Source organism: Corvus kubaryi, unplaced genomic scaffold (assembly GCF_017639235.1).
Source record: "Corvus kubaryi isolate FWS band 111438036 unplaced genomic scaffold, C.kubaryi_AGA036_p1.0 37396, whole genome shotgun sequence".
Lineage (NCBI taxonomy): Eukaryota > Metazoa > Chordata > Aves > Passeriformes > Corvidae > Corvus > Corvus kubaryi.
The window spans coordinates 20,572,985-20,589,666 of record NW_024581135.1 but is presented as its reverse complement, the minus strand read 5'-3'; the positions used below and the strand labels follow the sequence as shown (position 1 = coordinate 20,589,666).

At 40.6% G+C, this 16,682-nt stretch overlaps 1 protein-coding gene across 3 annotated transcripts in view; it reads right to left on the bottom strand.

Moving 5' to 3' along the window:
* ITGA6 (integrin subunit alpha 6) overlaps positions 1 to 16,682 on the bottom strand; it is a 120,030-nt gene that overhangs the window by 39,273 nt on the left and 64,075 nt on the right. For 2 of the 3 annotated variants that reach the window (XM_042040573.1, XM_042040572.1), the window contains exon 1: positions 3,593 to 3,830. The exons of the other annotated variant lie outside the window; for it this stretch is intronic. In XM_042040573.1, coding sequence (XP_041896507.1) covers positions 3,593 to 3,753 — 161 coding nt within the window. In that variant the 5' untranslated portion in view covers positions 3,754 to 3,830. Of the gene's footprint in view, positions 1 to 3,592; positions 3,831 to 16,682 lie in introns of those variants that run through there. 3 annotated transcript variants of the gene reach the window in all.

Here is a 16,682-nt window from a genome sequence, read left to right as displayed (position 1 = left end):
GATATTCTTGATGCTTGTGTTTTAACTCAAGATGCTTAAATCATTGTGAATTACAACCAAACTGGAATGGACTTGCTGGACATCTTACATGGAGTATGCATACATACAGACTGTATCTCTATATATTCTATAAAATTACATATATATGACTACACGCACTACATATATAGTGAGTAGCTAGTAATTATATTTTTATTATAATAATAACACATTTATAACATATAGTAGCTAATACATATATAATCAGAGCAGTCTCCATCTAGAGATGCTGGATACACTCACATTTTCATTACAGGACTACTTACCTTTTAACCATGTTACTCCCATAGCTATGCTGTCCCCGAGTCTCAGAGCCCTCTAAGTTACAAACCTTCTTGCAGTCTGCAGATGAAATGCACTGCTGTTGTGCCACTACCCCCTTCCAGAACCAGAACTCCCTTTCATCGTACTAACAGATTACAAACAGAACAAGTTTACACAGGGCAGTAACTCCTTTAGAGCTCCATCATCCTTTCCTGCTGCCTGACTCACTGTGCTTGACAATGAACCAGCACCATACACGCAAATTCGGGGAGGCTGCCTTGGTACCTCCAACATTAATGTTCCTCAGTGCACATAAAGTTTATGTTCAGCTGTCTTTCACACCCACGTACCATTAGCAGTCCACTTTCAGTCACCACAAACTAAAGTTTTTCTCCTCTCCATCTGACAAACCTTCCAAGTCTTCTAACCTGAAGATACTCAAAACCAAAATCTTGTTACTAGTCCATTGCTTTATACTCAGTACCATTTACAACTAATGTCAAAGCAATTGAACAGTCATCTGTTCATAATGTTGAGAGTTAAGCAACTCCTCATTAGCAAACATGGCATTTGTAGCTAACAATAATAAATTACGATTGCCATTCAAAGCTAATATGCAATCCTCAGTATCCTGTGACTAAGAAAAAAAGATGATCAAAAGCAAATACCATGTTTAATCAAAGGCTATTTCAGCTGTACCTCTATTTGTCACACTTCCTAGATATTCTCCACCCTCATCTTTACAGAGGATTGTTGTAATGATTAACACTGAATTATACGGTGTGAGGAAGAGGGAACCATTTCACTTAACAAATGCTTAAGTGAGGTAAGAGAAGAATTACACATCATTTCGTTTGTTTTACCAAGCCTTGCTCCAAGCCACTAGCCCTTGAATAGAACCAATGTATTTCAACTTCTCTCATTTTCTTGTTTTCCCAAAGATGGACTGATCTTGCACATGTCTACAGAAACAACGTTTCTAATTTTGTAAAACCGGAGGGGTAGAAGGGTGCTCAAGCCAGCAGGTTTCTTTGAAATGAGGGTCCCTGCCAGATGAGAAACCAAGTATCACTTTTAATTACGTTTCAGTGTCAAATTGGAGTTCGTGTACTTTTGGAAACTACTTAATGTTCACACTCTAAATACAACTGAGTTTTGAAACTAGCATCCATTCAAAAAGAAGGGGTAAAATAAATACTTCTATCTGACTAGGAGATAGCTGTACATAAATCCACTTTTGCAGCACAGGAAAGACACAGACCAAAATGCAACTGGGAATGCAGAGGTAATGCACCCCTGATTCCTGCTGTTACAGGTAACAGGCAGCATGCAGGCATTAGACATACTTGTTTCTCAGTAGTAGACTTCAGTATGACCTGAACATACTCTGTTCCCATAACTTTCTACCTTCCCCAAGTATCTGGACAGCAGATACCATTTGTTCCATCAATGAAGAGTCAATCAATTTAGAAATTGCATGCAGTTTCCATGGAAAAGACCACACAAATCCATAGGTTCAACCTAGCTCATTTTTATCTGATATAAAAATGCAGACTAATATGGAAGGCTTCTCTTCAAGACAGCCCACCAAAACTCCTGTTTCGTAAGACAGAACTCACACAAAGTGAGTTAAACACAGCTCAGTCCCCAAGAAAGATAGTTACAGCTCAGCATATTTAATGTCTTATGCTCTTAAAGCCACACACTATTACTCTTACAGGCAGACAAATTATATTCAAAGTGACTACCACATGCCTGTCTGACATAAAAGGTTTCATTCCAAGCATGCTACCCAGCAGCTACCCAGGGTAGTACTCCAATGCTTTATGCTAAAACTCATGGATTTGAAAAATGGCCAAAACACCTCATACTCAGAAGTGCATGTCACCGTAAAACGCAGTTTGTCTAGTCTGGTTTTGTCTCTAATGGAGACCCTTGGTTCTCATGAAAGCCTGGATTCAAAAAGTCATGTCAAGGCAGATAGCATCTGGCTTTGCTCTTTTGCCACATTGGATTGCCTGAGGAAGCACTTACTAGACATACAATACAGAACTTTCATACCAATAATCTCTGAGGCATTTCAGCCAAATAGTACATACTAGCTTGAATACTGTGACTGTCCTTGTGTTTCTGCTGTTTCTTTCTTCTCAGTAATTGGCTGTCTCTGCATATTCCTACACACTCATTCTGCCAGTACTGACAATACAACAGAAGACTAAGAAGCTTCAGGCACTGCTTTCTTAGTAGTACTAAAATGAGACCAATGCAAGAGTAATCCTGTCAAGAATTAAGATAAAGGCTTCTGGAAAGGAGCTCACAGATTTGCATTTCATTCCTCAGGATGCTACGGGTCATTTTATCTGCTAGATGGAAGATGAAATGTGGGTGTATGTGATTTATACTCCTCCACACACTGTAATTTTTATGAAATCCCACAAGAATGGAAGTGTGAGCAAAATGAGCCCACAGGATTTTTCAATTTACCACCTAACTTTATGAAGAATATTATCTCTCTCCAGCTTCCTTCTCCCATTAACTCTATATGGATAATGGGCGTATCCGGCCTTGAAGTAAAACTAAGTATTTGGGGAAGGGGCATTTATTTAACAATACTTTACACTCACACTCCATCCAGCACTACTGGATAGGGTGGGGTCCAGCACTGCTCTGCTATGGACACAAAGCAGCAAAGATGCTGAAGATGTACACAGGAGCCTTATTCTGCCTTTGTAATTTCCCAAAAGAAGTTTCACGCATATGCCGCTAGCACCGACTCAGTTTCCCTGACTTCTTTGTATCACCTCTCATCCGCACTCCCGGGCAGGGAGTTACCCGAGGTTACCCGAGGCCGGGTACGCACAGGGAGAACAAACCCAAGAGGCTGGGCAGGCTCTGGCGGAGCAGATCACGGCTGCCCCGGGCTGCAGCCTCCCGGCGCGGCCCGCGCAGGAGAGCGCTGCGGCGGGAAGGGCTCCCAGCGGCGGCTGTCCCTCGCTTCCCCTTTCTAGCCCCAGCTCCCCACAGGCCATCGGGGCGCGGGGGCGGCCCCTCGCTCCGCCGCACGCCCCCGCCGCTCCGCGCTGCCCCGGCTCCGCAGCGCCCCGCGGCAGGTGCTGCCCCATCCCTCCGAGGGCCCCCCGCCGCCCGGCCCCGCTCCCGCCGCAGGCCGGACACCCCGAGGGGGCTGGCGACCCCGGCCCGCCGCCGCGGGAAGTTTCCCGGCGGTGCAAGGTAGGAGGGTCCCCGCAGGCGGCCCGGGACGGGGCCGGGCGGGGCGCGGTGCACTTACAGCCGTTTCTCCTGCGGCTGCAGCTGCCGGTGCATGGCCAGGGAGAAGCCGAAGAGGCTGCCCGTCTCCCCGCTCCAGCTGATCACGTTGTCCGTGTCCAGGTTGAAGGCGCCGGCCAGCCCCGGCAGGAGGGGCAGGTAGAGGACGAACAGGGCCGCCATCTGCTCTTGCCCGGCACGGGAACCTGCTGCCAGCGCCGTCGCCGCTCCCCCAAGCTGAGCGCACCCGCCGTGCCCCGCCGGCTCCGCGCCGGGCCCGCCCCGCCCCGCCCTCCGCGGGTGCCCGGCCCCCGGCGGGTACGGCACGCCACAAAATGTCCCCGGGGCGCGGCCTCCTTCCCCTGGGAGGGGCAGCCGAGGGCGTGGCCCCGCCCGTGAGTCGCCCGCCGCCTCCGGGGGGCTCACCGTCTGCCGTGCCCCCGGTGTGTCTTTGGGTGTCTTTGCCCTTCGCGACACAAAATAAAGCCGTGCCGGGGGCGGGTCACGGCCGCAGGTGAGGGCCGGGCCGTAGCCCGCGCGCACCGTTGGGGAAAAGGGCAGAGAGCCCCCAACGGCGGCGGGCGGGATGTGTTTGAGCCATCCAACCGTGTCCCCCTGGGGGCTGATAACGCTCTGGCTGCTGCTCAGCGGTATCAGCGTACCAGTCGGTCCGGGTACCGACCACAGGCGTAAGACATTGCTGAAGTGTGCTAAGGTTGATACAGAACTATGGAAAGCATAACCCCAGTATTCAGTCTGTATTCCCCGAACAACATGCAAGAGAAGAAGAAAAAAAGAAGAAAAAAAATATGTATCTCTGTTTTCCAGACTCTTCATAGAGCACTTGAGAACAGAGACTCAAGATTACCTGAATCTCCTCCTCCAGCATTTCCTATCTCTGAACACATCTGAGAATTTCTTACCCCTACCTTTTAATTGTTCAAAAACAATATGTGGGTTTGGATCCCAGATCATTTTCTCTTATGCTTTCACCCATAACTCCAAAAGGTTATTTGCAAGCATACCTTATTAACTTTACCCACCCCAGAGAGAGAGAGGTTTTGGTTTTTCAACAGAATCTTGGTTTAGTGCTCTGATTTAGGGAAGCGGATGCAAACTTTTAAAACCTCACAAATTCCAAGCAGAGTGACAATACTCAGTTGTTCTTTTCGACTGATATCCAGGATATGAAGAGAGAAGCTAAGATTCCAGAGAAATTGAGAAAAGAGCAATTGAGACAGAGCACTCAAATATGTTGATACTCCAAATAACTCCTTCTGGAACAATACTCTGCTCCCACAGAGTTAATCCAAGCTACTTTTTCCAGAGTAATTATTCTAGGATAGCTCCATGTATAGACAAGCCTTTGGCTCAAGTCCAAGACACCCTTGATCAAAAGAGAGGAAGAAAACGCACCAGAAATGTCTATCTAATATGGAAACAAAACATTTTGTTAAAATTGGGCTCCCAGATATTTATTGCTAATAGAGCCCTTCCCTGCTTGCTCCTCATGCCCAACTCATTCAAAGTCCTAATCCAGTGTTCAATCACTGCCATAGCAGAAAACTGTACTGGCATAAATACTGCCCTAGTTTCACTAAAGGACCCATAAAAGGGAAGGGTCCCAGACTAATTATAAGCTGACTTACTACAATCCACGTATTTCACAGTAATTAGTAAAGATTTGAAAACAAGTCCTTTAAAACAGTGTTGGCATCTGTACCAAAGTCTTAGCAGTTTGCCTTTTGGGACAATCAAAACTTACATGCTTCTAATACTCTTACAGTAACTATAGTTACTTTTTAAGTAATGCTTGTACTCAGTAACTTGCAAGAAGTCAGAGAAGTACTTTCATCCAGAGCCACCTGAATGATACTGGCATATAAGGTTTATCTGACTTCTCCCCCTCCCTCTAACCAGCACTGCCTGAGCATGTTGTACCTGTTTGTTGTTATCCACAGATTGCTGAGGGGAGACAGAATTTTCTCATCTCCAGATGCAGTAACAAGCATTCCAAGACACAGCAACATTAACACTTTTCTCAAGGGACCACAGCAAGAACAACAAAAATAGAGTGTATACAGGGTGGAGCAAAACTGCACACGAACATCTTAGAATTACCTTGGAAGGTCTCTCATCATTTTGTACTATTTTCATTTGCTCTAGATGAGGAGAGAGGAAAAAAAAAAAGTTTTACAAATATGTCAGTTTCCTTCCTTTGCTCTTCCTCCAAAACAAACTTGCTGTGAGTTATCTGTAACTAACACATACTTCAGGAATTCCTCTTTTGTACAATCCTGGTATAAAGGGAGACCAAGATTAGGTATGATGACCAATTAAACATGAGCACTCTGTTATGCATAATAACACAGCGATTCTAAGAAATGCAATGGTCACATCAAAGCTGTTTCTCTTTTTTGTAACAAACGCTCTGCTATTGCTGCGTTTTCAAGCTGTCTGCTTATAAACAGTGTGTCGATACTCAGCTGAAGGGCTACAAGATGTTTGCGTGTTGTGTCTACACACTGAGCAAGCCTTACTGCCAGCAAAACTTTCCTCCTCCACACAACTGTGTAGCTAATTACAAAGTAAAAAAATTCATTTCTGGAAAATAAAAGGGGTGGAATGCAGAAGCTAGAGCTTGGCAAGACATTTTAAGCTTTCCCTAGAAGGAAGGCAAGGCACAATGTTTTACATTTCTGAACTTCTCTCATTTATATCAACAATATACTACACAAAGAAATACACAATTTGTGGATGTTCAGCTGTGCAGCTTTAATGTAGCACATCAAATGGTCCTGAAAAGACAAAATATGTAAACATTCCCTTCCCATTTCCTTTTAAAAAATTGCTTAATTTCTTAATTTATGTAATTCCAGATGAAAAAATGATACCACCAAAAAGGTTTGGTTTGGTTCACTATACAAGTTCTAAAGACACAGCATTTCAATTCAGAAATATAAACTAGGTTTAAGTGTTAGTAGCCTGAATGGTTGGATGGTTTCTCCTGAACACAATATACATACCATTTCTAGAACTGCATGTTCTAGAAAAATTATTTACATTTATTAAGCAGATGCATCTTAACAGCTACAAGAAACAGCTGAATTTTTATGCAGCCAGGTTATCAGACTATCTTTGCCGGTATATCCTCATAGCTGTTCTTGGTTCCCTAACAATCATTAGGAGTAGCAAACAGCAGCACGGGAGATAAAGGTGCTTACAGTGGTGAGTGAAACAAACTCCTCAACACCATGTAAGCAAAATGTTTTGCTTTTAACAGTCTAAAAACCAGAGCATTAAAGTAGTTATATTTATACACTTGGTATTCTGAATTATACAGACGTGACACTCATTGCATTTATGTAATTTATAACTGGATGAAGAATGTCTCCGGCTCTCTCTCTTTACTATCTTTTCAGAGAGGTTACCAAATGCAGATTTTTTACTAGTTGCTATATTTAAACTACAGTTCCAAAAGAAGATGTTACTACATTCCTATTTTTTTTTCTCTTTGATGTCTAAAAAACCTAGATGACATTCTGCCATTCTTTACTTGCTTGCAATGTCAAAATATTTTACCTCAGTAGACATAGTATTACACAAATAAAAATATGAGTCAAAAGAAATATTTCAGTCCAGACCTGGAATTTTGGTGAACACTGAGACCAGTGTATACAGCAGTTTTTTGAGTCTTTTACATCTAGAGAATGTTTTTCCACCCAAGTTGTCAGGTACATTCCTTAAGTCGTTTCAGAGTGACGAGCCTGAACTGTTTGGAGAGTAAACATCTATGTAAACATACACAGAGGCACTTTATGAGCGTAGCTGTGCAGAGATCAGAGGAACACTGGTGACAAATGGGAATCAAGCACCCATAGTTTGGATTTCTGTGGAAGGAATTAAAGATGCTCCATCAAAATTACTTATAACTAACACATAAAATTGCAGTGGGTTTGAATGCATGCCTGTATTTTAATTCACTAGTTACATATACCACTATGTAAGATTTGCCCCACCATAAGGTAAGCTGAAACATCGTTACACACATCATAGACACCTTTACAGCCCCACTCTGTGGTTCTCAGACAGAAATCTATATCCCCAAAGCTCTTACATTACCACAGCTGTAACTTGTAGCACTGACTGCATTCCAGACCCATCTATACCATTTATGCTTCCTTGATCTGCAATATATCCTGCATGTGAAACCTTGCCTCTCTTGTAGCACTTTTCACCAGTGTAGAGAGACATAACCTGATACCAGATGCAAACTTTTGGGCAGTTCTAGTCAACTCTCCCTCAATGTGCATCTTCCAACCAATTTGCACCAAAGCAGCCAACAATGGCTTATAGGCTAGCAGAGGAGATCTAAAAAATAAACAAGGTATTTCTTGGGTTGCTGTTGGCAGGGAGCAGGGGAGGAAGAGAGAAGGTTTACAAGCAAGTTGCTCACGGGATCTCCCTGGAGATTCTCCCCAGGAATTTTGAAAGCACGATGAACCTTCACAGGACATATTTTAACCCCACCAAAAACCAAAAAGGATCATTGCTCAGGACACTTTCACTCTCCTAGCTCACAGAGACCTGACTAAAGACTCTTCGGCCATCACCCAGAACACAATTCCACACAACCCTGATAGCACTTACCTCCAAGAGCTGCACTAGGTGCTGGACAGGACTTGGCCCTAGGACAGAGTCTACAAAGCCCAAGATCAGCAACTTCAGTCACTCAAGGACTCTGGTCTCTGAGTCACTATCGAGCTTATTGAAATTGCACAGCTGAGATCCCCAGCTCCTCTTGCAATAAACTAGTGGAAACAGCTGCTTGGTCATTTCCACACTTGTTACACCTGTCTTCCCATCAGGTCCTGGATCAGACCCAGCTGTGAGGCCAGCCAGCCAGCTGTTTGGCTTCCATGGGGGAGGTAAAGCTCAGTCAGATTGCATAAAGGCTTCCAGTGATTGACAAGAACCATGCAAAGAAATCCAACTTCTTTTTTTTTTTAATAAATTTAAATTTTTCTATAGCCAATGTCTTTAAAAATTCTACAATTCTGCTACTAGAGCCACCTCATTTACATGTGCTAACCAAACTGTGTCTGCCACTGATTCAACAGGACCTGTGGTCAAGACATGTTTAAACATGGTTTTCAGACCGATGCAGACAAAGCCAGCAGGGGCTGCTTCTCTGGTTGAGGTCTAAAGCTAGCAGTCTCAGAAAGATGCTTCCTCTACTTTCTTTACTTTTTCTTTGCTAATAGAAAACTTCTTGTTGTTTGGGGTTTTTGGGGGAGTTTTTTTGTAAACAAAAATAAATCTAACAAATGTATTCACTTTTCTCTTTAGATTAACATCCTGATTTCTGAAAAACAAATTGGACAAGGCAGAATTGAGCACCACGGGCATCTTTTTCTGGTTCTTTTGGATCACCACCATTTAAAACTATTTATTTTATGGAGAATATATAGTTTTAATTAATCATAGTCTTCTAAATCACTCCATAATGAGCAAATCCGATCTTTTGTTATATTAAGTCTCGCTAACACACTCACTAACAATGATGAAAATGTTAATTATGCAAAGGCTGTTAAAAAAAATCCTAAATAAAGTCTGTAAAGGCCCAGTCCACTCAGGATCTGAGCTACTGACTGAAGGAAAAGTTGGTTTTCTCTCTCCCTGCTTTGTCTGGATATGAATAGCAGTTATGTGGAGGCTGAGGACACACTGCAGTTCTCATAAGCTCCCTGCCAAACAATGCAACCTTTAATTTCTGGAGCTTCACAAATTTTCTACAGAAACAAAAGATTCTTCTACCCTCATTCCAATCTACCTGCACTACCATTTTATATGAAAAAACTATCAGATACTTTAACTTTCTCATTTAGTCAAACAAATTAAGAAATTAAAATCAACAAATTAAGACAATCTGTTATGCAAGGAAGAATTTTTAAAATACTGCTTCTTTATCCAACCTAGAACCATTTATATCCACCAAAGGAAAAAGACTGAGGATTGCCTACATATGCAGTATTTTCCAATTAACTGCTTCTGTTTAATTATTAAACAACTGCATTAGGCTCAACAGGAAGAATTTTTTTTTTTCCCCAGAATAAGACTGCTCACACATGAGTTAACCAGAAACAATTTCATGTTTTAACAAGTACTACAGAAGTATTCAGACAAAAAAAAAATTTGGTTCCTCTGGAATTCCAGTTTTATTCAATAAAAAGATTCATTGCATGATGCTGCCATGACCAGGCAGGCTTAGTGAGTGAACTGCAAATCTAATCAGTTTGGCAAAGGGTTTTATGGAAGCTGCTGTGCTGGCTTTGCTGACTTCAAGTGATTTTTTTCCTTTGTTCATTTGTTGCAAACAACTAAAATCTAGGTCAAGGAAGGAAAGGTCATTCTTTAATTATGAAAGTGCAAATTTTTATACAGTATTGGAAAGGTTTCAAAAGCAGTTTTGAATTCTGTTTTCATTGCGTATTCTTTTTTCTCACTGTTTTTCCCCAACTTTCTATACATCTAAATTTTGAGCACCTTCATAGGAAAAGGCAAAATAACTTGTGTCTTCTAGGTGACCAAAATCTAATGCACTGATTTTTAAACAATTATTTCAGTAACATTATAAATTGGTAAATGATTTATGGCACAAACACATTTCCATGATTCTGTACACTGTAACTGCTCCAATGTTTCTTTTCAGACCATCACTTGACTGGTCATACTCTCCAACTTGTCAGGGGAAATTTTTTTTCTGCGAGTTCTAAAAGTCAGGTTTTGGACTTTCACATAGTAATCACATTTAAATATGCCCAGTCTTATTTTATGTGATAAGAGGAATTATTCTAAAATACACATTATAACAACTATATATATTTTCTTCAACCGCAATCATCAGTCCCTGTGTGGGTGTGCTGGGAGTGCTCTGCCTTGCTTGTTTACATGTCTTTCACACCAGAAATCTCAAAGACAACACCCCAAACTTATCCAAGCTCATTCCACACATCTGGGAACACAAACAAGTGAGGAAGGTAAAATGATACAGTCCGGGAGAGGTGCTCTCAGTTTTCACTAGCACTGTACCTTTCCTATCGTTTCCTGCATAGCACACACATATTGCTTTCTTTGCCTGTGGGTGTGTGTTTTTAGGACATACCAGACAAATAGTATGTTTTCGAGCATACAAGCAAGTAAATTGCTATGAATTTCTGACCACACCGAGTGAAATACATGCATCAGTTCCTGTTACTCAGCCTCCTCTAAAGTCAATCAGCATCTCCAAGGGTCAAGGTTCACTTTTAAGCAATTGAGCAACCTAACTGGCAGGTAGATCAAGGTATGATAATTCGCTTCTTGACTGCAAATAAAGGCACACTAACCCATTTTACTGTGGAACTGTTCTTAAGATCAATAAAATAAACTGCATTTATTCTACAGTAATGATGTATTTTCCACACAGAGCATAAAGTACTATCTCAAAGCATTTCCGTTCTTCCCCTGTGAGGCATAACAGTACTACAATCTCCATTTTTCCAAGTGGAAAAGACTGACATCTATTTAAGGGCAATAGAGTGCCCCAGTATCAGAGAGGAAAGCTGCAGCAGAACCCACAGCCACAGCTGGTTTCTGAATTCTCCTTCCTCCTCTGCCTTATTAGAAAAAAAGCCCATCTAAACCTGAAAATTTGCAAGGTCACTTCTGCACAGCTATCAGCTGCTGAGCTGGGATACAGGTATATATTGCACATTTGGCCAAGAGTTCCCTTCCAATGAGTAACACACTGTGTTAGTAAAAAGCATGCTACATTGAAGGTAAGCACTAATGTCCCTCATCATGCTTTCTGACTCTCCATCTCTGGGAATTTTTGCAGTACAGTGTGAGTTGCAGCTGTACTTATCAGAGTATGTGTTCAGTGTCGAAACATTCATTCTGTTCCACTTCATTACTTTGTTTTCACTCAATATTTAAAGGCTCCACGAGATCTCTCTGTTCCATTCCAACCTTCAACATACCAGTTTTCAAGCCTTTTACTGTCACACCTGGAGCTGACTGACCATTATTGTGAGAAGGAACTGATTTGTCTGTATTTGTGGATAAACAATTATCAGATCCACCAGGTGTGCAGCAGCTAGAAAAGAAAGCTGAGCAGGTAAGTGTTCTGCAGACCATAAACAGCAACCAACAGATGTTACAAGTACTTGCTGACCAGCTGCACATGGCAGGACAATCACCATGTGGTGGGATCAGGTCATGGTACAAGTCTGTGCCTGTCAGTAGGGACTGCAAGCCTTTGGATCCTATGTTCTGTTGCATGCCAAATTTCTGTCAGCCTCAGGACGACAAAATGACAGCTGCTTTGAAAGGGAAGAATCAGGGTATTAATCTTATGAGGAAAGTTTGCATCACTCAAGAATCTATTTGGTGTCAGAAAAGGAAGCTGTTACAGGAAATAGTCAATTTTCAGACCATTAACCATAGGTTGCATGCGGAAGTACAAGTATGGTTCAGGCACAGGAATTAATATCTAAGTCAATTAAATAGGCTTCCCTAGACTTGTAGGAAACAGACTGTCCCTATCTAGAACTAAATCATTGTGGTGAAGTAGGAACATAACAATACTCTATTATAGATAGTAAAATTTAATTTCATTTGAAATAATAGTCCTATCATATTATTCAGTTAATATCAAAATGCCACATTGCTTTGCAACAGTTCTACTTCTCCATAAATTTATTGATACATACTTCGTATTACTGGGTACACAGTCTAATTCCAATTTTGTGTTCATCATAATAGAAGAGGTATTTGTGATTTACTTCAATTTGAACAGTGGCTTTTTGCCACTGTTTATGATAGGACATGTTGCATAGTTTCAGTGTATTCATTCTCATTTTGTAATTCTTGCTGCATCTAAATAGTTATAGGGTGATCTGCTACTTTCCACTACTGTGCCCTGCTTCCTATCTACAGGTAGCCCATTGCTACTTGAGGTACAAGGGAGAGTAGCATACCACTGTCCACTGAGAGTTATTTTAACATACACTTCATTTGTGAAGTATCTGAGTTCTTTTTGTGGTTAACTTTGCACAATGTATTGAAATAACTTGGGTAGCTAAAAACAGTCTGACCATGGCTATATATGTGTGTATATATGTTTACAGATGCAGCAGTAAGCCTGTATTCCAGTGCTTCAAGCTAGGTCATGAAAGTATGTTAAGTAGCTGCTCCCTACATTAGACCTACCCTTTGAGAATCCCTCAGAAGTCTTTTCTTATTCTGCTGGCCAAAGGTGCTTTTTCCTAAGGGGCATGGGAACACACTGTCAGCTAAATGTTGCTGGTATGCCCCAGACAGTCTGGGGCTGCATTCTGCAGAGAAACAGCAACACTGACAAGGCCGCCACAAGTCTTGTCATATTTCCTAACATTTTTCTTTATTCAACACTTCCTCATCATTTCTGGAAAATCTGAATCACCTTTATTCCTGCAGAACATGTATACCTTGGCCTTGCATAGACCCACACTGCAATTCTCATAACAGGGCACTTGCAAGAGAAGTATTTTCAAACACTATAAAAGCTAGAAGTCCAAACACTGTGACTCAGACCTCCAGAGCTCAAAAATGTAGCCAGACTTGGGTATTTCAGGGACATTATGGAATAGTTACTGGCAAGCTGTTTGCAATATCATCATAATAATATAGTGATATAATAACATGGAGCTGAAACACCTGAAGACTGGAAGCACTATTTTGTCAGACCAGCATAAGCTAAGAGTTGTATCAGCAGAATATAAAACTCAAAGTGAACACATTCAGCAGAAATAAACATCTCTAGTCAGACTCCATTGTAGAACAAACACAACACTCCTTTGAAAAGGCATTTGTTTTCTTCCTAATCATTTGTAAGAGCAATAGAAGAAGTTTTTGCAATGACACTGCTGGGAGGGGATGGGGGAGTAAAGAACTAAAAAAAAAAGAAGAAAAAAACCACGTTAGTGTAACAAATACCCTCCTAGACAAAATATTTTCAGATAACCACTTCTGTAATTTTTTATTTAAAGGCTCTTTGAGTCAGGGAAAAAAATAAAAACATCTAAGTATCAAGTCCCTATATCATTCTGGAATCACAAAACACAGGACTTCCAGTTCTCAGTACAAGGAATGTTTTAGTCCAGTTCGTATGAGGTTTTCTTTCTTTTTTTCATTATTATTAGTAAGTCAACAGCAGCTTTTAGTATCTTGAGAGACAAGTTTCAACAAAGCTGCAGTATGATATTTTCTGTGATTAGTAAATCAAGACTAGAAGATATGCCCACACACATCCTCCACAGTCTATTCACAAGAGAGGGAAGACATTGGCTATCTCTGTTGCAACGTTCCTTATTGTGTGTAATAGAGTAGTCCTTCTCTTGCTGTTTACTGCTGGTGCTCTGCAGGTTACAGACTTTGTTTGGATATCGGTTCCTCCAGACCACTGTATTTACTGACAGTTTCTAATTTACATAACCTAATTTTTATTTATAATTTTATTATTGACCTCTACAGCACAGTGGAAACAAGATATGCAATTAAATGGTACACTTTGGGAAAAGGGACTTTCTGCTTCAAACTCCCCTGCTCCACTATTGTTATATGGTCATATGTGAATGAACATTTCATAGTCATATTATTCATGATTTTATAAACTTCTGTCATATCCCACTTCAGTCATCTCTTTTTACACAGAAGTCTCCTTGTCCAATTCATATCTCAAATAGATATCATTATATGTTTCTCAACACTTTGGGCATTCTTTGTAGTTTTGTATTATGCCTTTTGAGACAGAATTGTCAGAATGCCACAAAACATTCAAAACATAGCAAAGGCACAGATTTAGAGCAGTAGCACAATTATACACCCTGTTTCATATGGTATTCTATTTGTAATTCCTAATTTACTAATTCCCTTTTTGATTGCTACTAACCATTGAGATGATGGTGAACTTATCACAGGAAGACCAAGATCCTCAATGGAACAAGTTAATTCAAAGTCCATTTTTTAACTCAATCAAGTTTCTTAGTACAGTATTAACCTTAGTCTTGCTATTTTATTTCTCAGTCATTTCTGTAAAAACTTTTCTTTAGAACCTGCTTTAGTTTTTATCCACAAAAAAAAAGTATAGAGGCAATAAAGACTAGCTCCTTAATGCTCAACATCCCCTCTTAGGTTTTCAAACCAGGGCATAATTATCCCAGGGCATAAATCCCCCTAGAATTTCTATCTGTGAGAAATATGAATTCCTCCTATATTCTTCAGCCATCTCTTCATCTACAAAAGGATCTTCTCTTCATTTCACACCAATTTAAGCTCTCAAGGGCTCAAAGTAACTTGAAAAATCCAAAGTGATTGTGACAACTGACTCACCTGCTTATCTACAAGCTCATGACTTGCTTGAAAGAATTCCAAGAGGCATGAGGTCCCTTTGCAAACTCCACATTTTCCATGTTTCCACTAATACAGATCTCATTACAAATCCTATTATGTTCCTGGATTAAAAGTCAGCTTAGTTTCTGTAGTTTCTCCCAAGCACCCTATTTCAAACTTTCTCAAATGTACTCCCCTTTATTCCTCTGGTACATGATAAACAACAGTTAAAACTCCATTTGGACAAGTTCAGAAATTTCATAAATGCTCTCATTCAAACCTCAAGAACATTTGTAAATCCATATAAAACTCACAATTAAGAAAATACTGATTCAGCTGATGATGACAGAGGAAATAGGATGAACACACATATATTCTTTATTTTCATGCTCATAATTATGCAGTTGTATCTTTTATAACATGTAATTGCCAAAGCAGAGCCTAAAAAAGCAGGCTGCTGTCTGTTCGTTATCCCCAGTCTTGTCAAGCTGTGATCTCAGGAACTGAAGAAGGAGCATGAACCCAGAAGTTATGTCTGCCCTTCTGAGGGTTACAAGTATTTCCTCCTCCCTTCGCCCCTCAAGTTACCAGCAGGCTGCAAGTCTCCCTAGTATAAATGCTGCCCAATGCATCTACTCTTTTCAAGCAGGCTGCTGGTAGCAACTGACTCATTACAATTCAACTGACAGCATGAAAATCCTTTTGGAGAGCAAGCATCCATTAAAATCTCTAGTTTTCTTGGGCTCATGCTCATCTTCCAACAATGACATCAGTAAAATGGAGTAATTTTTCAAGCAACACCAATTTTCTGAATTCTCCATGGTTTCCTATGTTGTATTCTACTGTTGTCTCATTTCTTATTTCATTATGACAATCTGGACTGTCCCCTGTGCGCTTACTTGGATTTTTTCTTATTCACACAGCGACTCAGAACAAAGGCACTTCTCAAATATTTTATGAGAAGACTTGTCTCTTTCATGTTAAAGAAGCTGCATGACTACAGTAAGCCAACACCTAAATATTTGCGTGCCTTGTCTCCACATGCCTTCATTAGAGAGACATAACCTTAGGTATTATTTATATGAATGCACATTCATGGATATAAAATTCTTGGCAGCTCCATATTACCATACTTACAAACTGTGTAGATGATTGTAGTCTCCTGGTCGAGCAATAACCTTCCAAGGGATCAACCTCTGTCACCACAAGAGAAAGGCGTTCTCAGCACAGGCTGTTAATCTCTACATAAGCAGATAGGCACTCTATGCTTTTTCTAGGACTAGGCAGGTATTTTCCTTGCGCCAAAAGGGATGACATTTAACCACTGAAGTTTTACTGTGTTGTTATCTAGTAGTCAACATACTTCTCATTCTAATCCATACTATGCAACATAGCATTTAATCTAATCCATAACATTCAGAAACCACATCCAACAAAGGAATTTGTATTTTAAGCAGCATAGCTCCGCTTATTTGCAACATACTGTTCTTCCATACACTGCATATTTGACTCTTTTAAACTTCATAGCATTCAAAAATACATTATGCAGAATGAAAATTCATTACTCCAAGGTATAAAAATATATAAGGACTTTATTTTAAAATCTATAGCTCAGAAAGTAGTCTTTAACTGTAGAAAACTTGAAGATTTTTCTAGAAATTACTAGTGGAAGTAAGAGTGGATATAAACAGGGAGGATGC